Source organism: Centroberyx affinis, unplaced genomic scaffold (genome assembly GCF_046629955.1).
Source record: "Centroberyx affinis isolate AG114_WGS23_722 - 3 ecotype Tasmania unplaced genomic scaffold, CSIRO-AGI_Caff_v1 ptg001546l_1, whole genome shotgun sequence".
NCBI classification, from domain to species: domain Eukaryota; kingdom Metazoa; phylum Chordata; class Actinopteri; order Beryciformes; family Berycidae; genus Centroberyx; species Centroberyx affinis.
Window position 1 is genome coordinate 28,161 of NW_027280001.1, and position 24,930 is coordinate 53,090.

A 24,930-nucleotide genomic window follows, 5' to 3' on the forward strand; every position below is an offset into this window, starting at 1 on the left:
CTCCTGTGTTCCTTGTTATACTTGTTATTCTTGAAATAATTTCAGCTGTTTACATTCAACAATAACAAGATTTGTGGAAAAAAGCCTGAACATCACTGGAGTCCAAGTTAAAAAAAACTTCTAAAAAACTATATTATTTCACCAGAGTGAAGCAATATTTCACCAAAGTGAAATATTGCTTTAAGGGAACTTTGACTCCTAACACAGCTTGCCACGTGTAGCTCTCCTTAGAAAAGAGCCAGTGTAAAAATGGTTCCTCAAACAGCTGGGAAGAAGAAGAAATAAAGAGAGTGAGACAGAGAGAGACGGAGAAAACATTTTCCCATGATACTCAGCTCCAGCCCACACAGCTCAGTCTGGTCTCCTGATCCTCTTGACCAGTTCACAGCGAAGGTCTGGGCCAGGGATGAAAAAGGACCCGAGTGTAACCATCTAATTTGTGAGTTCCGCAATGACTGCGATTCAGCCGAAAGAAGGGGCACCCAGGAGTCCAGCCAATATTGCTCTTAAATTGTTACCGCCAGGAAGGAGGGAAAAGGGCAGAGAAAAGAGAAACAGGGCCTTTCATCAAAGCAGACAGGACCTACACCTATACTTTCAATCATTACTGACGCGCAACAAAGACAAAAAGAGAGACAATTAAAGGATCTGGCTGACGTGTGCACTCTCTGCGAGGGCCAGCGCTCTGCCTCAGCCTTCGTTAACACTGTGAGTCTGTGTAAGGTCTAAGCTCCCTCCCAAAACCAAAGTATACATAGCACCAGGCAGGACTGCCAATGACCTGGATTTACCCCCACAAAAGGCCTGGACAGTGTGACCAGTGTTCCCAGATGACCCGATGTGTCAGAAATCTCCATCCCCAATACACACAGTCTGTTACTGAGCGGCACAGCAGAACCAAACTTCTTCACTAACAGCCTCCGAAGCCTCTCCCATTATTTGGAAACAGCATTTTTCTGCATTCACTTTGGAGGGTCAAACAACTTTCACAGAGATGCCTTTTATACAGGTGTGTTTGTATTGAATCGGCTCCAGCTACACTACTGAAGCACATCCATTCATGGGGCTTACAGCGTTACAGTAAATGTCCACGTGGGGATTTGGATATTCTGACAAAAAAGTAATATTTCTTTTTTTTTTAATAAATTCTGTGTTGTCTGTGTAGTGTGAAGACCTTGATGTGATTTGATTGCTGCCAAATTTAGTTATAGAGCACTTTGATCAAACAGGTTTGTAATTGTAAAGTGCTTTGCAGAAAAAAGGGGACACAAAAACAGATAAAAATAAGGGTAGTGAACTAAATAAATTAGGATATTGCGTATCCTTCGGTACTTTCCCCAAAGAGAGAAAAGGAAAGTCGGGTAATATATTCTTGACAGACATAACCACATAGCCAGAGACACTTCCTAGTTCCTACCGTTCCTGCTGTGTCTATACGTCGCCAGGCTTGGCTGAACTCTGTGACAAATTTTCAGCGCAACCACTATAACTTACCATTGTGGATAAAACCCATACTGAGAAGCCCACTAAAAAGCAGGCTGGTCGACAGTGACACCCCTTTAAGTGAACCCTTCTGAAAACCCCAGAAGCCATATCCTGCACCACAGTAGCGCAGTGCTTCCTCTTCCCCAAGTAGTTTGCCTGGCACTTATGTTCTTTTAATAAGGGTCCAAAAGGACCAAAGGGCACATAACCTATTATTGTTGGAAAGGGAGGGTGCATAGCACCAGCATTCTGGCTTATCTCATCTGTTGAAATAGGACAGGCTGGGCTCCTACTGTCTAGACAGGCACTGATAGATGGATAGGCCATGCTGGATGACTAGGGTATGGTTCATCCTTTCCTTTATCCATAGGGAGGAGGTTAAAGAGGAACTTTCCAAAGCAGCAATTTAAAAGGAGGAAAGTGAATAGAAAGAAAATGGCTTAATTTGAAATACTTACTTCCAACTGAGACAAGTCCACCATATTCTGATCACAGTTGCTGCAGCCGTGCTCATAGTTCCAGGCATTGGGGATGTAGTTGGCCAAGTAGTTCAAGTACATCTGTAAGGATAACAAGTCAGAGAAGGGGAATGCCTAGTCATACAGGAAATTAATGATAGCACATGCAACGACTCTAACTCCTAGTAAGGCTTCAGCAGGGTCCACATTATCTTGAAAAATATGGAATGTCCTCCTGGACACTCACTGTAGACATTTAGTCAGTGATTTACCGCAGGAGTGTGGGATGGCCAGACAGAATCCATTTGCAGGTCAGACTAAAGCCCAGAGGGCCATAGACGTCTCTTTTGGTCAAATTTATACTGACAGAATCGAGCGTAATTATTCCTTTTCTTCTAAAGTCTCATCATAAATTTCAACATATTGTAATCATAACTCATGGCGACCATAGCTGCTCTGTGTTTAGTGTGCAAGGACTACAGTGCAAAACCCCAGTAACTTATAATTTCCTGTGAATCTCTCCTCACAGACATTAAAATTGAGATACCGTGCATTTGTCAGCAGATTCAACATGGTGTGATAACTGGGAAAAAAGGAAAAGAGCGTACAGGGATCAAGCTAGCATGCACCAATGGTAGAAACCATTCAAGCGTCTCGCTAAGACACATATCCTATGATCTACCATTTAAAGCTTGTGCTCCAGATGTGGAGGCCTCTGGGGAGAATGACTCAATAGTGTGTTGGGTTTGGTTCATTACCAAGGAAGCCCAGAGACGGGCGCTGGTGGTGGAGCGAGAAATGTGAATAGTAAGGGGGCTAGGAAAAAAAGGCCAGAAAAAACTCTGGAGAATGATTACAGTATCATTCAGACATCCTGCTTTTAGCTTGCTGACCCCCTCACTCTAGTGCGCTCTGACAGAGAGGGATGGCTTAGAGAAAATGGAGGACACATGGAGAGAAGCATTATAGCCCAGTTTTGGCCAGACCTCTCTCCTCCACTGAATAATGAGCTGGCGTCCATAGAGGCCTTCTCTGGTGAATACCGCAAGGAACTGCATGTATATTTCCTGATTCTGTGAGAATTTATACACTGTAATGCTAACTTTGGTGATGAATGCTGGTTGGATGAAAATCTAAAAAGGCGTAGGCCAATAGAAACCCATTCTCAAATGTGAGAGAAGTGTTCAGGAATTCAGCCCAAAGCTATAGTCGCCTACATAAGGATGAGTATCTCAAAAGTATCTGTGCAGAGCTGTAAACAGACTACGTCGATGTCATTACTGATGATATATAAGGTATGCTTGAGGGCATAATTTCTTACTCACTTTGGTGTTTCCGTTGCCATGGACAACCACTGGCAGAGCGTCATACACTGTGTTTCTTACTCTCACTCTGTCTGTTCCAAACTTGAGAAGCACTTCATCTGCCAAAACAGGAACACGAGAAAGTTGAGGCCGGGCTGTGAAAATCTTCTTACCATATGGTCAGGTTCTGAATTTTTTTTTAACTCAGAGGATACATTACCAAGACTACAGCTTCTCTGAAAATATGCAATCTTTCTTAGGGTGGGGTGGCAAAAATGCTATATTGGTTTAATTAATTAATAACCAAGTTTCCATTTCTTTTTCTTACAAGTGCTAGAGTAAAATGGAGGGTTTATATAATTGAATTTAAAATATTTGACAAAAAAGATACAGGTGAGCGGGAAACTGAAGAACTTTTAATTAGTTTTCTATGGTTACTCACCAATGGCCCCGTTCAGGTTCTGGAAAATCTGGCACTTGTGGTCCAAAGTCATATTCAGAGTGCCCTGATGAACATGAAAACAGACATATGAAAGATTTGCTAATTTTCTGTAATTTGCATGTTTTCTAGGAATATGTATTTTCAGATATTTTAACATTATACATGGTTGGGTAATAAGCATAGCAAACACATACTAGTACATACTATGGTATACAATATACAGTAGTATAAAACAGTATACATCATCAGCTGTTGTTTGCTACACAGAATACTTACTCGTTGTAATGGATCCAGGTATATTTTAGTGTAGAAGAGCTGGTCATCATCATTGTCATGGAGGTTCCACTGTGCAACAACTTTGTTTATGTACGGGGCGTAGCCAATTATACCTGTAAATTATACCATACAGCGTTAAACACATTGCCAGCAGTAAAGTAAAATATAGGTTGAGAAAAATGATTTTACAAGGTCATATACACCCGTGGCAGAGTGTTGGTGTCAATTATGTCTGCAGAGAAAAAAAATGCTCTCAGGGCTAAAGACCTCACCCTGGCAATAACCCAAGAGGCATACACAAAGTGCGATTTTTGGCAGTAATCCCAGAAAAACGAGCACTTGGTAGGAATGTACGCTTCCCACAAACCACAGATACAGAAGAGAGTGACAATGGGCAGCAGTGGAAACCCGTAACCTCTTTAAATGGCTGAGAACTCACTAGCTGGGCTTATGAAACACTGTCTGCATGCTAGTGTCTCACATCCGCTCTGACTGTAAGTTGTCATTGCAATGTCTACTCCAGTTTTCCCCTATCTCCTCATTTTTCCTCAGCTCACTGACCACAGTAGAAGATTGCAGGGTTTGGCTATGTCGTTGGTCTGTGCACTTTTTGGGTCCCCTCATTATAAAAGCCTCAGACACTGTAAACAAGGTGAAAGATAGATATGACATAGTCTAAATGGCAGGACTGAATACGTTAAAATCATGACACTTTATGCAAATCATTTCCTGTGTATAATCAGTTGCACACCATCCACAAAATTATGCTTTTACAATGACCGCATAAAGCATACAGCATGGTACAGTATAGATTGACAGCAAAATTGCAAGAGAGAAAGCACATAACATCAAAACTTGTGGTCAATTTAACTGCACTGCGTCATGGAGCAACTCACAATCACTACCTCTTTACCATAAAACACATCTTAAAAAAAATACAATCACTGCAATTTCCACAAATCGTTTGAATAATAGAATCCGTTTGTGTTTCCTCTGTATTGTTCAGCTAATGTGGCTTAAGCCTCGCTAACTTGGTTCTCCAGTTTTGAAAGCTGATGTTGGTGAAGGTAGTGGTGCAAGACTCCAACGCTGACCCTAATTCTGGGAGTCGCCTGAATCGTCTCCTCGACTCCTATAATTTTTTAAACTATAGGATGCTACATTTGAGACCGCTGTGTATGTGGCACCCAAAAGGCTAAGCCTGGTGTCTCTGTGGGAATAGCTACAGTGAATTCATGCAAATTAAGAAATCAGAATAATAATCAGAATACTATTGTAAGAGCAATAATAATCCTAATATCATAATACTACTTTTTGTATGCTCTTGACCAATTAGCCTTTTTATGTACACAAACAAAAAAAAGATTGGTTGAAAACACGGAATCAACAAATGGCAAGAGTCACCTCTTTTGGGTTCGACCCTCCACCACTAGGTGAGGGTGCAGCCACCTCGCATTACACTACAACTACACAACGGCCTTTCATTCTGTTTAGACAAGATTTACTCCTTGCTTGCTGTTCTGTTTAGGTCTTGTATTTGTACCTGTTGTGACAGAACTAATTGCTCCCCAAGGAGAGTATCTTGTAGAAATCCATTTCATTTACTTGCAGCTCTCGATGGCAAATCCCCATGGGTTTCAGGCCCCCATCTGAACCGTTTCTATTTGGTTGGTTGTTCAAGTGACCCTTTTGTTAGTCTACTAAGGTAAACACACACAGAGACTCACACCCCTCCACTGTACTGTATCTTGATTCCATTCCCAAAGCACTGTGCTCTCTGTGACACAGTAGCGCACAGTAGATGCAATAAAACATCCCCCAATGGCCACTTGGGCGGTAGCCTTAGGAACAAAAACAAAACCTGTAATTTTATACAAACTGTGGCACGTGGGGGGCCGAGACTCGCATGTCATGTCAATGACAATGAATGCTAAAAACAGGCTCTGATCAGACTGAGACAGCTAGACTCCAATATGGGAGGTCAGGCCAGACTGATGACCACAGAGAAAACAGTAATTCAAATGTTCTGAAGAACTGGCAGGACACTACTGACCAGGCCATTTGGATCATGCATAGGAACTTGCTTTGACTGTCTGCTTGTTAAAATGCCCTTGCACATACAGTATTCAGTACTAAATCCAGTGCTCAAATGCTGTTCAGCATCTTTTGTGTACTTGATCCAAATTTCTGTATTCATGCATAGTTATGTATAAAAACCTTTTCATATGTAAATGTAACAATATGTCAATGCAAGATCGAGGAGTTTGATTACAAAAAAATAAATCCGGAAAAGGGTTGAGAATGAAGACACTATTCAGCTAATATTCACATGAATGGGCTTCTATTACCTCCTGTTCACTTGGACAGGAAATACCATGATGACTCCACCAAGAGCCGGTTTACAGGGAAAATATACTTTAATTTTAGAGCAAGAGATAATAATAAAAGTCCTGTGGTTTTGTATTTAAAAAATAACACCCGCTTGTTGCCATTCCTTGAAACCACTTAACTGAAAGTGCAGTGCAGCTTGACCCACACAGAATTCCAGCCTCAGTCTGTAAGTCTTCAAGTTTTAGGGAGTTGGTGGAATGGTGTTAACATTCATTTTGGAAAGTCAAACATATGGGCAGCCATATGATTTATAGGTGCACCACCTGATTAACCAAACTCTGGGTCCAACATAAAACTGCTGTGCACATGGCATAATGATTGATTGATTCATTCATTGATCTTTGAATTATCTTCATATAATGACCTTTTATGCAATGTAACAGTATCCTGTCTTGATAGAAAAGGGATTGAACGGCTCAAAACAATTCAGCATCATCTCCAGTAATGTTTAAATCCTGTGTTTGGACATTGGGAACCCACCTCCTGAGTTGAGGAAGCGCTTCCCACTGCGGACGGAGGGATACTTGTCAGCCAGTCGCTTATCTGGCCATATCAGTCCCTCTGCAGCAAAAAGCACTTTGTGATTGGCTTGCTGGAACTTCCTGAGGATCTCCTCTGGTCCCCCGGCGAAGATAAGATCATAGCTAACAGGGCAGAGTGAAGAAGAAATACAACAGATCATTATCAGACCTTTTCTTTTTTTTTTACCCTTTATAGGCAACCTGGCAGCTGCTCTTCTTCTTCTTCTTCTTCTTCTTCAACCAGTACATCTTATCTAACATCTGAGAAATACAACCTAGGCTGTTACTTGCTAGAGGCAGATACAAATCTTGATGGAAACATTGGACATTCTTCATGACAGAGGGTTTGTGTGGGCAAACATTCTTGGATTGCACTGGAAGGCGTTTCCGAAAGAATTCTGCTTTGCCTAAGACAGACACAGACCATATCACACATAAACACACAAACCGTGTTGATGCACGCATAGGCTATGATCTCTGTGACATCAGACTGAGGAAAAAGTACCTAACCCTTTACACACTCATGATAACTAGTTTAAAATATAAGGCTGGTGTTTTTTAATGCATTTCGTACCGTCAACAAATCCTATGAAAATAAGAAAATCACCAACGCGTTTGCTCTACTCCCATTTCTTTACGACTTCCCATGTACCCTTTTTAGCCGTCAATCCGGAAGTCATTGGCTCCAATTGTAAGCTAAAAGCCTCTCACATAGTTTCAATTTTAAAAATCGCTAACTGTTACCATGAAAAGTCAGGCTATTGTTTTTTTTTACCAAATCAAATTCAAATGGGAACAAATTCTTCATTACGACGGGGACTATTTTCGGTGCTACGGAACTACTTTCCTGAGATGGAAAAGAGTGGCGAGATGGAAGAGAGTGTTTTACGGTCGGCTTATTAAATTGTTTGAGGAAAAAGTCGGCCGGCCCGGTGCATCGCGATGATGAAATATGCTGCCCAGAGCAACGGCATGGCTCTTTGAATAGTTTTTTTTAATACAATGGAGTTCTATGGCTGCTGAGTCACTCATGTTTTATTGGGCATCGGCTACATGGACGAGACTTGTTAGCAAAACAAATTCATTACTGAGTTTTTTATTGTCATAGGATTTGTTGACGGTAAGAAATGCATTAAAAAACACCAGCGTTATCCTTTAACATCCATCATGTGTCATGAGATGAAGTGAAGTCTAGGTGAGGAAGGCTGCTTAGCTGTGCTGAGCACTACTGTAGCCACATCTGGCCAACACATGCTCACACAAGTATCCCTCTGTCCCTCCTTAACTCATCAATCATAGTTACTGCTACAGTGTAGATGGAAGTGTTAAACCCCCGAGAAAAACATTCTTGACATTGTTCAAAAAAGTTGGGGATCAATTGGTCTTGGTAGCATTTTTACAAATATAGCTTATTTTTTGTATTGCCTATGATATTATTAAAATCATCTAAAATCCTTAACTGACTGAGATTGCGGTGGGAGAGTAAATAGCTCCACTCATATGCAAGAAGTAAAAGATGCAATCTGGATCTCTGATTGCTTTGATGTTTGTTTTAGACTTAAACTTAATGAATAACTCAAAATTGAAATAAAAGGCGACTAAACCCCACAGTAGGGTGCAGTCCTTCCATGTGGTCCTGGTTCTTCAAATACACATAGCTTTATCCTCAATTAATTTATGTTATATTTTTTGAGTATTCTTTGTTTTAGTTGTGTGGACATAACAAACACCATGATCCCATCACATCAACAAGCAAGTAGGGATTTTCCAATGTTATAATGTGAAGTTTTTTGTATTATTTCCACAATTAGAGTACTTTAAATTCATGGCTAATCTCATCTGGAGACAAAATAATGCTGCATCATGCCAATTTTATCACTCCGTGATGAAGAAATTCACAGCTCATTAATGAATAGAGCAACCACCACCATTTTAATTTCACATTGGCACACAAGGGTGTGTAGTTTGTGAAGTCATTAATATATGTGCCAAATTTTCTGCCAAAACCAAATGTGCCTCGAATGACTGATGCATGGCCAGCACACACACAATGTTCTGGCTGTGAAAGGGATTTACAATCTTCATTTATGGTGCATGGCATGAAACCATTTTCTCCTCATTTTAGGGATATAGCACATGCTCAGAAGCTCAGTGAACATAAAATATGGTGTAAGGCCATGATAAAATCAGAACAGCAGTAACCTTCAAAACTTCAGAGATGACCAAGTAGATTATAGATTTTAAGATAATATTTGAATGCCTCATAATTTTCTGTGAAGTGCAGTTACAGTTTATTGGATTATAATGATTTCCTTTAAGAAAAAAAAATCTTTTAAATTTCAAATACCTGTAGCAAGGGTGGGACAACTTTGCACAGTGATTATAGCTACTGTATTCACGAGACATGGTAAGTATCATCATCTTCTACTCTACTTTAAGAAATATGCTATGTATGGCTGTTATTATGCTAAACCACTCACATTAACTCAGTGAAACTTTCCATTGGCCCTGAAAACTCATAATTCATCTACCTGCAAGTGAGATTTACTCTTCTCATATATCTTGCAAAGCTCTGTAATAATGTCTTTGCATGAATGAGTGGAGGCTGGTTTATTGCTACATAAACACGCAGAAACACCTCTCAATGAGCAGGCTTTGCTTTCAAAGCACTTATTACAGACGGTAATTATGAAAAATATTTTAATTCCTAATTCATAGATCTACACAGCAAGTAAAGGTGTTTTGCTTCCCTTTTTCATTATGGAAAAGCATTATATTTCATAGGCTAAATCAAGCAAAACTGATATTTGGGTGGAAGTAATCTTTATCAAAGCATCCAAAACTGATAGTCAAGCATCATATAAATGAAAAAAAAAGAGGAATGAAGGAACGAATAGATACAAAATAATAATAGTGACTAAAATAAATAAGGGCTGAATCTTTTTTCTTAATTGGATGTGTTGCCTGGAAACATGTGGATTCAATATGGAGAAAAAGGGACATAACTTCTCCTCCACTGTTTCAAAGAACAGGCGTCCCTTGGGAACAGCAGTCTTCCAGGAAAGATGGTCAATGAATATTCAAATATTCCAATTACTTATGGGAACACTGAACAAAGCTTAGTCTAGGCTTTGAGAGATATTTGCTGCTACTGAAAAGGAATGCTTTTACTTTTAAAAATACTGTATCTCTGAAGTTTTTAAGAGAGCCACTCAAAGGAACAGTTGACTCAGATCACCATAAAAATGAGGAAATCATATTGGCATGTAAAGGAATATACAGGAAAGAAAAGCTGAAAATGTCTTTGTGTATACCGACGTACCTATCCACAGATAGGACAACAAGATCATCCTGGTCAGCAAGACCCTCCATGGCCTCCTTCAGTAGTCGGACCTTTTGCCCTCCACCGATGGAGCGGCCCACGTCACCGCCCTTCCATTCTGCCCCCATGCCCAACACCTGGGACACAACACATTATGGTTTTTATGGTGTTAAGTGGTAGAGTCCATCAGGAACTCCATCAGGAACTGGACTGCAAAAATATACCATTATATTCAAGGTCTTCATCAGTTATTGAGTCTCATATCAAAATGTTGTCTTAAAATGTTATTTTTCTTAATCAGTTAATAATTCTACCAATGGGGTGAGATAATTCCAGTTGTTTTTCGGTGTTTCACTCATTTCAGATATTTTCGTGAAACAAGGCAGAAGCAGGCAGATCACTCCACTAGTATCAAGAAAATGGTGAAACATTGGAAACAAGTGACATTATCTCACCCCATTGGCAGATTTGGAGCCTCATTTGTCACTTGTTTGTTTTAAGAAAAATTGGATTTTAAGAGTCATTTCTAAATAAAATGGCTCATTAACATGGGTATTTTTTTTTGCAGCGCTGCACTTCATTGTTTCCCTTGAAAAGCCCAATCAAGCTTGCAAACCATTTTGGCTGTGGTGTGTGTGGTGTGGTAAGCTTGAGCAAACAAACTTCACATTCACTGCAGTAACGGCAGAATATGAGGAGACCATCTTACCTTCACAGTGTATTTGAAATAGTTTGCCGACTGCATAAAGCGGAGGAAGCCATCGCTCTCCTCTGTGGCAACAGTTAGGACCAGCAATTTTTCTGAAAGAGACAGTAAATCGAATTCCATAACCCATGAGACTCATCACGTATCTATTGGCTACCAAATTACAGGGGAGGTATGTGCTCCCACAGTTGAAGTTGTGATTTGAGAGGCATTTTATGGCACAAATCTTGGCTTCCGTTTGAAGAACTCCACCAAAATATGTATGTTGTTTTATGCCTATAATGTAGCGGGTATCCCATTTCTGTTAACCAAATTCCATCCAAACCTCAAACCTATGTCAACACATTGATAACTGGTTGGTTCAGCAGTACAAACCTACATCTTAAGTAAGGAACATCTATATTTAAGTCTTGATTCAATTTAAAAACAAAAGCATATTTCTGTCCGGGGACTTTAAAGATAAACAATTTCTTTCAACTTGGGGTAAAGGAACTCCCAAAAAACCTCCAGGACATTTCCGCTGGGCCGTGAGTGCTGAAGGCTGAGGTTGTGGAAGGGAGAGACCAAAGAGAAACCAGTGCCACAGCCTCATGTGAGAAGCTAGAGCCACAGACGCTACACCCACTAAGCTAGTTTTCACTTGTTTCTGTTTAGTTAAACCCGGGAAGCCTTGATTAGAAAGGCTATAACCTGTCAACATGAGCTGAAGGAGGAAGAACCCTGCATCTCTACTGTAGATACTAATACTAATTCCTTCCCAGCTTCCACCAAGTCCGCTCAAACTGTGTGAAACTGCTGTGCTGCAGCAACACACAGGCCAACAAAAAAGGAGTCAATGACACTTTAATATGGTTTTATGGGACCACTTGAATAATAATTCTGTTTTTCATGTTTCTAGGGCCATTCTGCCTTGTATTTAATATATAGTCGTATGTTCCACTAAACCCTCGTAAATTATTTATTGGACGTTGGTAAGTATGAGAAGAAGAGTGAATATCAGGCCCTACAAAGGCCTTGTGAAGACATACTTCAAAAGCACATTCTGCTCTGGAAAATGTATGAAGTGCTGGGATTGCACTGGTGGAGTGCTCAGACTATGGGGTCTTCATTGTTTCCTTTTTTTCCCCCTTTTTTGGGGGGGTAATTTGCTACGAGCCTGCAGTTCATTGTGTGGATTGCCTCATGGACTACACAGAAAGATTCAATTTTCACAAGCTCAGTGGAATTGAAGCTAACTAAAAAGAACCTCCTGACAAATCCACCCCACCCCACCCCATCCCACACACACACAAACTACAGTCACACACAGCCTCCTTGCAGCTCATTTCCATCCATTTCCCGTCTATGTGACTTAGCCATTCTCTCATCCCAGTCTAGCCTGTGGCCCTGTCATCGCTCTAATGGCTATTCCAGTACTGCTCTGACACAGAGCTTCTATTACCGGTCGGGAATAGTTCCCTGTCTGCCTCTAACCTAATAGCACTGGATGACAGATAGCAGAGAATTGGGCGGATTTCAGACCAAGATGAGTTTCAAATCACGCAGCGCACAGAGGAATGGGGCGCCTATTCTGAGCGCAGGTGTGTCCCTGTTCTTGTTCTTGCTCATGCCTTGGCTTGAAGGTGCAACAGGGAGAGTAGCGCAGGAAGGGGGTGGGGCTTCCCTCCCACATCTGGGAAGCACATTTTGCACGCAGTCCTGTAAAACAACTGCTTTCATAGTAACAGGAGAGGTTTACACGCTTCCTCTCCTGTCCCCAACTATCACAGTGGCAAAGTTGAAGCCCAGGTCAGGTTCAGGTAAGATGTTTACTCTGAATCCAACATGGGTACGCATGATGGCCTTTTCCCCTGACCAGAAGAGGTGCCATAAATCAAACAAGTGACTATTTTCATTTTTTTGCTAAGGTAAGAAGTGCAGTAAATCTTAGAGAGAGCTATGGGAATCACACTCATAAAGGAAAAAATAATAATTTAATGACTTGAAAGAAAATACTTCAGTGACTGAACTTGAACACCTAATACAGCATAAAAATAGGTTATAAAACAGACATACAATTTATGAATTTCCCCTTGCTTACTTATGAGCCCATATTGTGTGCAACCCATGGCCTTTCCACGGGCAAGAGATACCGCTATAACTTTTCCCTCGGGTTAAAACAGTACTGTAAGATGATATCGCTCTGCAGTGAAGAAATCCCTGTGCAATAAGAGTCTGGGCATTCCTATTCCAGTGCGTAATGCTGGGTGTTTTCCTTGGGGGTTTCTCAGAAGTGCTTGGTCATCTCCATGAAAATTCACAATTCTCTATTATGCGATGCCATTATTACAGCCAGTACATACTGTATGTCTTTCTCTCCCTTTTTTACAAGGAATTCATTCATTTCCATGTTGCCTTAAAAATGTGAATTCAGCAAAAGTAGGCTTGTTTGTGTTTTTTGCCATGAAAGCTGCATGGTGAGACCCTTGTTCTGTTCAGGTTTGTGACTTATTTATTGAGTTTAGTGTCATGGCAACTGCTGGCAGTAAACTAATCTATTTTGACTTTGTGTTTTCTCTGCTTGAGCACCTGTATTGAAAAATGCCTGAATTTGCCAATGATGTCAGGGAGACACTTCCCGTCAGAAAAACACAGACTTAGAACTAACACCAATTACCCTTCTGTGACTTTTCCCTGACCTCATCAAACCACAAACTTTCCTCCTGTCATAAACAAGGAAGCCGCAGGAGTGCATCCCAACAAGCGAGCACCCAGTTAAGTACACCCTAGGGATGCAAACCACCTTTGATTTAAAAGAGATGAGACAGACACTTTTATTTCCTACATTATGAGTGTTATTCAAAGATTCTCATCAGTCATTTTCATTGCTTTTTCATATACAGTTGGTGGGAAACAAACAGACACTCCTGCCTTATGAGCAGACTCACAATGGCCTCATGTGAACCAAGTTGGAAACTTTGGCTGAATATTATGACATTGTCTCCAAATACAACGAAAAGAGCATTGGGAAGAATTATGGTTGGGCTGCTGAGCCCAGCCAAGGCCATATATCTAGAAGATTTTTTTTTGTTTGTTGTATATTTTTTTAAATGTGGGGTTTTCAATGGGCAGCTGTGAGTCCAGAGCTAAGTTTGCTTTAATTAGGCTTTCCATCATGAACGTAGAAATCCTCTTGTGATCAGTCCTGCATAAATTTAAAACAAATGCACTTCTGGTAGATTGATAAATTACACATCAAATCACAGGGCTTAAATAACGTAAAACAAATGGTCATCATTTCAATTCATTCTACTATGACACATTTAGAAAAATCCTCAAAAATGTGACATCGAAGTTTATTTCAGGACATCTTCAGGACTTTAAAAACCTTTCAAGTCACTTTACGGGAAATGTGTCATTGTTTCTAGTTCTAGCCTCTCTACTTTTCTTGCTTATCTTATAATGAAGTTGTGTAGCCTACATGTGTACATGTTTGTTCTTTAGCACGATGGGCAGTTGGGATGGAGATCTAAAAGGTAAACCTTGCCTTGACTCGTTATAAAACTGACCAGCCTTGCACACTTGAAATGTTAGAATAAATCTAGCATCTTGACCAGCAACTGATGAATAGTTGCACAGATAAAAAGTCACATTTTCACAATAGAGATGAGTACGCTAATTTAGAGATAGAGATCCAACAGAAACATATAGTGCAAAGGTAATCTATCAAGTAATCTAATCTTTGTCATTAAATTTTTTGTATTGAGAATGAAAGGATGTTGAACCAAAATGTTGATGAGAATGAATGGTAGTCACACAAAAAATGACATTACATTGTAAAATGTCTAACCTTGCACGCCTGATGATCTCATGACTCAAAAAGAAAGGTGCTTACAAAATCTAGTTTGCAAGGTTATATAATCTCAACACGAATATCAGTGAACACACACACACACACAGAGCCAAAATCTCTCAGATTGATTTTACTGCGGCAGAGAATTTAGGGACAATTAGTCTGAAGGCCAAACTGGGGATTTGCCCTTTTCATGCAACATTAAAGTGTCATATATAATTTTCTGCAATTAAGGACGACTTGTCTGTGTATTCAGACAAGATACTGACAAGCATTCCAAGCTCCAGGGAATGAACCAGTGTGTTAATGGGAGCCACATACTGGTTCACAGTTTTAATTAGTCCCCAGTGAGTATAATGTAGACAAAAAAGTAACTGTTTCAGCAAAATGAAGCTACAGTTCTACCTACCTATCTAACTGCAACTTTGAGTCCTGGACAAATTTCCCAGCTTTGATGATGTTCTTTATTTGCACTGATGTTGCTGAAAGGCCATAATCACACTAGTCATGAAGCGTAGCTAAGAGACAGATGGCAACACTCAAACGAGAGGCTTTTAGACAGCCACAATTTTGGAGGATGAGCGTCTAGTCGGAGCAAACACACGAGTGTTCGTTTGACAGTCCTGTATGAACAGCCCACAGGAGGAGAGGAATGCGGCTCAGACGGTGCTGCTGTCTTCCCAAAGAAAGACATGAACGCCAAGTGTTCTCTCCTTCCTCTCTCTCCCTCCCTCTTCTCTCTGTGTACCACATGGGGCACAGCCGTCTAGGTAAACTTTCACACTCCGATGAGCGAATGCTCCGACTCACTGGCTGGGCCTCTGCTTAAGTAAGCATTTCTTACAGAAGGAAAATGGGGTCTCACGGGGAATGCGCCCTGGCCTTGAACATCAGGATAACAGGATCTTTCCTCTTTGATGAGGTGCTCCTGGCAAGTGAACACAAACTCCTGATACCTCTATTTCGGTATCATCTGAGTAAATTCACATTGTTCACCTAAAGACTCACCAAATTGGTCAAAAAAGTGTCAGGCCAAGAAAAATGCAGCTAGTCCAGTGAATAACCTTCATTTCTTTGTCCTTACATCTATTTGGCTGAGTCTGACTTTCATCTTCAGTGAGATAGACATGCTTACAACCATATCAGGCCAGACTTTCACATAAGCAAAGCACAGCAGTGCTCCATTCGGTTTTTTATGACTGCACCCCAGTCTGCCAATTCCGACCCTGGAATTACGCATGGGGATAAGCGGCCTCCTGAAAAATGTGCACTTGAGGCAATGAATATGTAAGTCAGCCCTCACAATATGAAATATGGATTCTGACTCTAACTTGCGTCAATTTGTAAGCTCCTTTCCCTCTGCACCGTTAACAGCATCAAAGGAGACAGCGCTATCAGGGTGCATGGACGGTTCCAAGAAATTGTTTAAATGTGCTGGGTTTAACAGGAGCCCAATGCATGCAGCACTTCTGCATGGGTAGGGGCTCGATCCTTGAGCTGTGCCGAATTTTCAACCACAATGTGCAGTTCCAGGTTGTACAGCTGAAACCCCTCCTCATGTCACTCAAAGTAACATGCACCCTTTCCTGGCAACAGGTTGCTTTAAAACAGTGTCTGGGGGTGTTGAGGAAATATCTCAAGCTATCTCCTGCTGCCTATACATAATATATATGTATGTATTGTATTAGCCAGACACTGATGCATTTAGGTGCATCATCAAAGACAGTTGCAGGATTTCCAGACATCATGGGTGCCATCAGCTGTACTGTACGCATGTGATGATCAGGGCACAGAGTGCACAAGAGCAAATTTACAGGAATAGGAAAAGACAACATTCGAACATCCAATTGGTATGTGATGCAGAGATGGCCAAAGCAAGTGCCTGCGTGTAGTTTCCAGGGTCTAAACCATGACACGTTGCAGTACATTTGTTTGGCCACCACAATGAGCAATGCAAATGGAGAGTGACTTGTCGCCCTGGTTCCAAGTAAATGAGAGGCGCACAGTGTAAGGTAATGCCTCAGCAGAGAGACATGGAAATGCAAAAAAGTCCATGGACTGATTTTCCACCACAGCGAAGGAAAGGACAGAGAAGCCAACATTTTGGATAAATCGGTGTGCAAGCAAAGGCAAACTGACACTAAACCCTAACTCAAAATCTTAATTTTCTACACGGAATTGGCCAAGTCTGAACAGGAACAGCTCAAACATGCGTATCTCAACCTGCATTAGACCTGCGTAACTTTACTCTCTGAATCAAGCCCATTGTGCAGAAGATCAATGGACACATTCTCATGTTTCATGTTCTCATGTACTGTAAAGGTAAACTCTGGAACTATTTTTTTATGATCAAACAGAGATTTAGATTATTTACCTCATTAAAAAACAAGGTTCAAATGTAGAGCTGCTATTAGGCTTTTGGGTCACAGAGGCAGAACTGGAACCAGAAGAGTGTTGATTTGACCAGCAGTACAAACATAATGATTTAATCCAGCTGTGTGCTAACACCAGGATTTCTACTGTTACATTTCTGGAGCCCATCAAATTGTTGAAGTGTAGTTCAGCAAGGCATTCTGCCATTAGCCACTCTAGGGACACAGCATTGCACATTGACTTCTTGAACACATTTAGTATGTGTAGGGGGCTGTATGCATGTAAGTATATAGGAAGATAAAAATTGAATCATCTCTTACATGACCAGTAAATTTGTTCTCAATGAAAATTTAAACACACAATGTTTGGAGGATCTTCTTTTTGACTACCCATGTTTAAAGTCCTGGTGTTTACAATGCCTCTCCAAAGTGTTATTGCTTTAGTGAGCAGTGCATCACCACCCTCGCAATGCATAGAACAGTAACCCAGCCAACCCTCAAACAGACATTCATACAAGCACGCAACACAAAGACACACACAGACCACTGCCCAACCTACCATTACTTTTGAAGGTTTCCCAGCTTTAAATTACATTAGAATTTTAATGTAACCACAAGCAGCTTTGGCACACAAGTAACAGTTTTGATACCTGGAAGCCAGGAGCCCCTAGACATGCAGACATTCCTTCTCACCTAACAAATACCCTAGTCTCTACCTGGGTGAGTGCTCCATGTGTTTTTACTTAGCCCCAGTAACCTAATTTGAGGGCGGGATGCGGAAAACACTAGGATACTGGTTGCTTGGAGATAGTCAGACATTATTTCAGCCGTCTACAACTAAAATAGAACTTATTTTCATGTGAAGCTTCAAGCTGCCATGATTGATAAAACACACCAGTACCATAAAATACAAGAGTCATGTAGTGCATCCGTAGAAAAAAAAATTGTGTTGTCAATTATACATGCCAAAACCCCAGCCACTTACATTTAGAATGTGGCATGATGTCATCAGCATCGGCCCAGGGAATAACTTTGGTCTCTCCGCAAAAATCTTTTCAAATTAAGAGTACCTACCTCTTATTTATTTTACCATAACAAAAAAACAACTATAATGTAGAAAAAAAAAACATTTAATGTTGTACATCATGCAGTGCTCTTGTCAGGGGTAATGATTACAGCGGCAGTCATTTCCTCTGATGGCCAAAGTCCTGGGTTACCATAGTGCTTTAAAATGTTAATTGTTTACAGGAATACCAACCTATTTGAAGGCAACAGGATGCACTTAGAGGTTAAGCATTGAAGCTGAAATAATATGCTGTAATACTGTGTGTCATTTTTTCCTATTCGCCAAATTTTTTTTACTGAAGTTAGTGTTGAAGGACGCAACTAGAACGCAACTTTATGAAGTAACTTATTTTCACTTATTAATAAAACTGTGTCACAAAAGGGTATGAGCCATGCTTTTATATCCATCACATACTGTTACCATGAAAAGGCTCCAGGTTCTCCACATGTCAACTCATTTGAAGAAACTGCTTAGGGATAGGAAGGCCCCACCAAAGTGTAGGGTTCAGTGCCTTCATTTTATTTTCCATTACCTGAATCATCTTAACAGGCTTCAATGACTAAGCACACAAAAAAATGAAGGACAAAAAACCCTGAACTGGCTCTTTTTGCATCTGGAGTGCCTGTTTGTCAGGTCTTCAAGCGCAATGTCTTAGTAATAATCGCTAACATTTTCATATATATATAACTCTCTATTGGATTGCTATAACATAACAGTGATGCAACCTATACCCAGTTAATGACAGCTTTTACATTTGCTGTTCTTAACACCCAGTGTAGGTTGGCCTTTCCAGGGGAAAATCCTGTGGCACACAGGACTGATGCGTTTTATTATGTTTCCAGAAGCAGCAACAGCAATTTGTTTGGAATAAATAGAAGAACTGGGTTGACATGAGCAGTGAAAGCCACCATGGTTGAACAGAGAAAGAAAAGAGCGCCACCTACAGAAACTCAAACTTCATCAACAGAAAATCCAAGGAAAAGGACGTCACAGTACTGGACACACTGTTTGATTGACAGGTGATCTGTGGGAAGTGCAGTGCAGAAACACCACAGCAGTGAGCGCTGAGCGCCAAAGACGTTGCCAAAATGAATAAAAACAAGGAACTCACAAATTACCACTTTAAAACCCTGATTTACACTTTTGTTAACACTTTATGCTAAGGAGACATGAATTATCATAAATTATTGTATACAATATACAAATAATGCATGATTTAATGTGTGAACTTCAGGAACTAATCTAGTCTGTGATATCCGCATATTTTTTTATGTTGGTGACATCTGTGGGAACTACCTGGATTGTGAGGAGAACAGATGATGATGATTGGGTGATGGGCCGCACTGGATTATTGGCCTTTTTACTGCTGTGTAAAGTGGATTCCTAGTCTAGGAGGTGATTAATATATTAATTTGCAAAATCAATTATTACTATTAATTAATAGACAGTCATTATTACATAAAAGTTATTAGCTACCGCTTGCTAATGACTTTGCTAATGACTAGCATCATCAATTCCTTATCTTATCGATAATTTATTTCATATCGCCCAGCCCTAATTATTCTGATGTGTACTACTAAAGTCAAAAAACTTGACAGTAAATATTACAAATTCAAGGCCTAATTCAGGGTTCAGCAACTATGAGCATGTCATTGATGTCATTGGTTATATTGGGCCTCTGCAAAATGATTTGATTGATTTTTGATTTGATATTGGTTCTAAAGTGTACAATATACCAACATGCACTCTTCATTCATTCTAGGTCGAACCATGTTCAACATTGTTCCTATAAAGGTGCTCCAACAGGGACAAGCTGAAGATTTTTTTTTTTTTTTTTGTAATTGAGAATGCATCCTACGAGTTCAGGCATCAACATTTTGTATCTTTACTATTTAACATGTGGATGTTATAGGTAGCAGGTATGATGGTGATTAGCAAAACTGTGTTAGACTTTTAAAAGTAGATCACACATGTAGACAAGACCTCCCCGCCTCTTGGCCACATCAAATAAAAGATTCAGCCAATGTAAGATTCCTGCCAAAGCTCAACAGCTGCTCCATTCCTTCACTCAGTCCTCTCTAACATTAAGGGATTGTGACTGGATGGGAAAAATGATAGAACATTTTGACTGTAAACATGGTCATGAGAACAATGCTGGACTGCCACTTGTTGTTTAAGACAGCTTGAGATGGAGATTTTCCCAGGTTGTTATTGTGTTGTTCTTATCTATTTGACAGACAGCAGAAAATCCATCAGACAAAACAAACAAGCAAAAACAGGAGAACAGTAGACAACACAACATTTTTGCTGAAAAGGACGTATTGAACCAAACTTGTGGTGATATGTGACAATGTTCCAAAAGATGAATTACAGGCTTGGTCAGCCAACTAGGTTTGTTAGCACTATGGACTGGAATTACAGGCCAGAGCGCCATTAGACAGTACATAAGGCACAGCCAATCTTAGGTGGAGTTTCCTTTTCTTGTCTATAAAATGTTCCCTGTTGGAACATCAGCAATGTCTGGGAGAGGTTTACTGTAATCTAAAGAAACATATTGCATGGGACAGTTGAGCAACCCAGAGCATGCAGAGCAGTGGCAGTTATCCCAGCCTCCCACAAGCATCCACTCAGAGATATGTCCCAATCAATGCCTGGAATGCAAAGGATGTTTTCAAGTAATTAATCTAAGTCTCTTTCTGTAAAATACCATCAACATGATGCAAGACAGCAGTCCACTCATTTAGGTCACTTCACTTTTTTTACATTTTGAGATAGTGTGGTGTTTTCATGTTCACAGCTTACTGAGCAGTTGAGCACAGAAGGGGAATCATCTCATAGGTTTATATTCAATACAAATTTTGTACAACCAAGGTACAACCATCTCCTTCTCTTACACTTTTGTGTGTTTGGCTGAAATAGAGTTACAGTAGGGGTGGTTTGCCAACACTTGTCCCATTCCATTCATTGAGAACTTCGACTCCAATGCTGTAAAATGACCCTGAAAGCAGCTCAAGCAAACTTATTAAGATAATTAAATGAAAACTCTTTGAGTGAAGGTTCATTTAGAAAACCATTCAGCCCTGCGCTGGCAAATATCTGTTGAATTAAGAAGCAGTCTTGCCCAAAGATATGTAGCGGCTTACACTCACACCGCAACAATTACATGCTACCCTGCTGGCCAAGGCCAGGCAGGACATTGCCAAGTCACCACCTTATCTGCTTTGTTTTTCCTACACAATCTCTTGTATCCTTCTTGCTTTCACTGGAGAGGTAATGAGAAGAAAAACACTTGCACACTTCCTACTGTGTACTGGGGTAAAAATGACTCATCCGTTTAATATTCCATTGTAAACTAATCTCCTAATAGGACTAAAGCACTAGCGCAGTGTTTCTTAGATTATGAGACACAAAATGGCCGATGTCTGTGGAATCTGGTGGAACTAAAGACCCAAGATGACAAGACCAGTAGAATGTTTTGATCAGCATGGGTCCCTTGTCAAGCGTAAATGTCTTCAGTCTGGGTCAGAGAAAGTTTAAGACCCTCTGCACTACATTATAAACTGAGCCACCTTGGCAGATAATGTTTCAAGACCTCCTGTAATGCCTTTTGAGCTCCGGGTTTGTCTATTTGGCTTGTTCTTCAAAAGCTATTCTAGTCTTCTCAAATATTCATGGTATACTATAGAATGTTGTTTAGTCCTTGTTCTATCGACCCTTTTTTAACCTGAAGTGCCTCTACTGTTCTTGAAAAGTGAAAGACACACAAAAATTCTTGCTTTCCATTCACACATGGTAAGCTTTGACATAAAAATGGGTTGTTTCATAAGTGCAGTGTATCATACGTATACTATATCAAAACTTTTTTCTACAAAGATGGAACTTGATCAAACCTCCTATAGGGCTGGGTGATATGACCAGAACTAATATCATGATAATCCTAAGAAATTAAACGAAAGAAGAGGTTTAACGCACTTCAACCAACTCACAAGGTATAGTAGGCCTGTCCGGTGCTCTCAGAGTAGAGCAATCCCTCCTGATACAATCCTAAGAAATTCTTTTGATATCCATATATGATCATATCTGCTAACATAAGCAAAATCACATTAAATAATGTAATTGCTGTTCAAGACTACTACATACTATTTGCTTTTTTTATCATTAATTTAATTGTCTATCACAATAACTAGACATCATTATTTCTTCATGATTCTATTGAAAGATGATACTTGCCCAGCCCTACCCTGATGTATTAACAATAGCTTCATTTGAAAACAATTCCACATTGACACTAATAACATCCTCTAAAACGGATTTTGTCTGTGTGGAAGATGCTCAGTTGGTCCAGATCAGACTCCATTTAATTTAAGGCTTTTTGAACAGTTGAACTCCATGGAGCCTGCGAAGAATAAAGGCTGCTGGTGACTTCGCTCTTAATTGCTGAAGTTTCTGAAATTCTTCCCTGATAGTAGCTCTCTCTCTCTCCCAGCGAAATGCCTTATTAGACATGCGTATGCACCAGACTTCCAAGTTCTCATAAACATAAGCATTTTAGGTTAATTGAGAGAGCAATTTAGCATCAACACCAACATGTTAACTGAAGAAGGATTTCTCAGAGAAGTCAATAAAGCTCTGACACATCTGGGATGCTGTTGGGAGCATTAGCCTATACATGCACCCCAGAGGCTGTCCTCAACAGCTGAGCAGCAACTGCAGGAGCAGGTTGCACTTGGCCCTAGTCCATATAAGTTCAATTACAGCAGGTTTATAGCTGCTTCTCTGTTTGTCGAGCACATAATTGCTTGCATCCTATAGAGTCAAAATCAAATACTAATGATTTTCTAACAAGTTCTAAAGTTAAGTAAATGGGTGCAGTTAGGTGTGTTTTTCAACTTTGGCTGCACTGGTTAAAGATTTTATTCAAATAATGTAGAATGAAAAGCAAAAGAAACCACTGGAAGCATCTAACCCTAACCCGTCTTGCCTCCAGTTACTTGTTTATTTCTCCCACTGACATTTTACAGTTTGACATTATCTGCATATAAAAGTCTGTGCTGTGCGTCAAACAGCATAAAAATAAAAACAGGATTGTGATAAACCGCAGACGTCTCTTTCTTTCTTTCTTTCTTTTTTTCATCAAGCACTGTCAAGTAATTGTACACTCTCTAACATATGTTTCACTGCACACAGTAGCTACACAATACATTCACATTCCCACACACGGAGCCACATACATGCAACCTGCGCTTCCTCATCTAACATCATGTAGTTGCTGAATAACATCTTTGAAAACAGAAGTAATTCCCATTTGCTGAACTGACATGACAGCTCTGACATGCAACTGGTGGAGGTATGACTAAGCGGTTTTTATTAATCAAACATGCAAAAGCAATTAAATTTGATGTGTATGACATTACATTATACGACTCCATTAAACATTACATTACAGGCTGTATTTGACTTCGGGGTAGACCACCAAGAGCAACTGAGAAAAAGTTTCATCGTTACTTACCTTTAGGAATAGGGACAGGCGCTTGAGTTGTGTCAGTGCAGTAGACAGAATTTGCAAAGTTCATCCAGGATAAAAATAAAAAATAAAACTTGAGGTACTCCATTTCTGTTATAGTGTGTGTTCCCAGACAGAGCGCAGACAAGACTGACTGGACTATTACTGGACCGCGCTCCAAGCCCACCAGCGGTCGGGAGCTCAGCCCTGGAGGGTCGGAGGCTCTCGCGATAATAAAATTATAAGGGAGAAATCCACCGATGGGTATCAAGAGTTTTCTGGACGAGCGAGAGTGAGACAGCTCTCTCACTAGTCAAGTTGCTCCAGGGAAGGGTATAAATACTGTGTAATTCAGGGGGGAAACAGAGAGCAAAAGGCGTGGTTCCTTAATTGCAACTGCAGTCACTATTGGTTCTTGGTAGCCCATACAGATACAGTGGAGAGGGAAGATAACGGTGTTCACCCCTGACAGAGGGACGTCCGGAGCGAAAGTGTGATTGAATAAGTGCAGCTGTGTTTGAACGCCCCCACTGCTGTGAAGTCTCCCACCCTGCTCCCCTCCCCTATGCAAGTAGATCAACAGCACTGCCTTTCTACCCCCTCCTCACTATGAGACTTTTCATTCAGCGTCATGAATGTAAACCACGAAATAAAACTAAATATACATGTTTTAAAAGTCTTCCGAGCTATATTAAGAATTATTTGCTATATATTTTGGAGATTTCCTTACAAAACTCGCTATTTTCCATAACCTATCTTTTGTAGATGTGCTATCCAACACAGTTGACTTGTTCCTGCCATGAGGCTCAAAGCTGATGCCTCTCGATAACTCTCTACTACATACAAATTTTATTTTCAGGATAAAACCCCTTGAGATGTACCAACTCGTTTTCGAGGGGGTCCTGACAAAAGACAAAATAAAATATACACGACATAAGATACAACACAATATGCAGCAAATAACAGACATAACCCCTATATCACCTTTTCCCTACCTAATTACAGCACAGTACCTATGCTGACACTTAATTGATGCTGCAGATTTCATAGTTGCTCCTGCATCCCTACAGTACAGACTCATGTGGGGGAGAAATGAGGGCGGAAACAGAAACCAGACATGAAATTAAGCTTCCAGTTACCGTGTGATTGTTTCTGTGGAACTCGCCCATGGCTCTCCTGTGTCTTAACTGACCTTGCAACCAGTGCTTTCTCTCATTTGTGTCTTTCATTCCTTATTAAGTGCAAAAGGCTT

At 40.4% G+C, this 24,930-nt stretch overlaps 1 protein-coding gene across 2 annotated transcripts in view; it reads right to left on the bottom strand.

The window, feature by feature from the left end:
* plod2 (procollagen-lysine, 2-oxoglutarate 5-dioxygenase 2) overlaps positions 1 to 23,951 on the bottom strand; it is a 33,818-nt gene extending 9,867 nt beyond the window's left edge. For both annotated transcript variants that reach the window (XM_071527564.1, XM_071527563.1), the window contains exons 1-8: positions 23,685 to 23,951; positions 10,909 to 11,000; positions 10,200 to 10,336; positions 6,837 to 7,000; positions 3,966 to 4,078; positions 3,690 to 3,753; positions 3,269 to 3,366; positions 1,944 to 2,045 (exon numbers count right to left, since the gene is read on the bottom strand). In XM_071527564.1, coding sequence (XP_071383665.1) covers positions 1,944 to 2,045; positions 3,269 to 3,366; positions 3,690 to 3,753; positions 3,966 to 4,078; positions 6,837 to 7,000; positions 10,200 to 10,336; positions 10,909 to 11,000; positions 23,685 to 23,787 — 873 coding nt within the window. In that variant the 5' untranslated portion in view covers positions 23,788 to 23,951. The remainder of the gene's footprint in view (positions 1 to 1,943; positions 2,046 to 3,268; positions 3,367 to 3,689; positions 3,754 to 3,965; positions 4,079 to 6,836; positions 7,001 to 10,199; positions 10,337 to 10,908; positions 11,001 to 23,684) is intronic.
* Between the last annotated feature and the right edge of the window lie 979 nt (positions 23,952 to 24,930).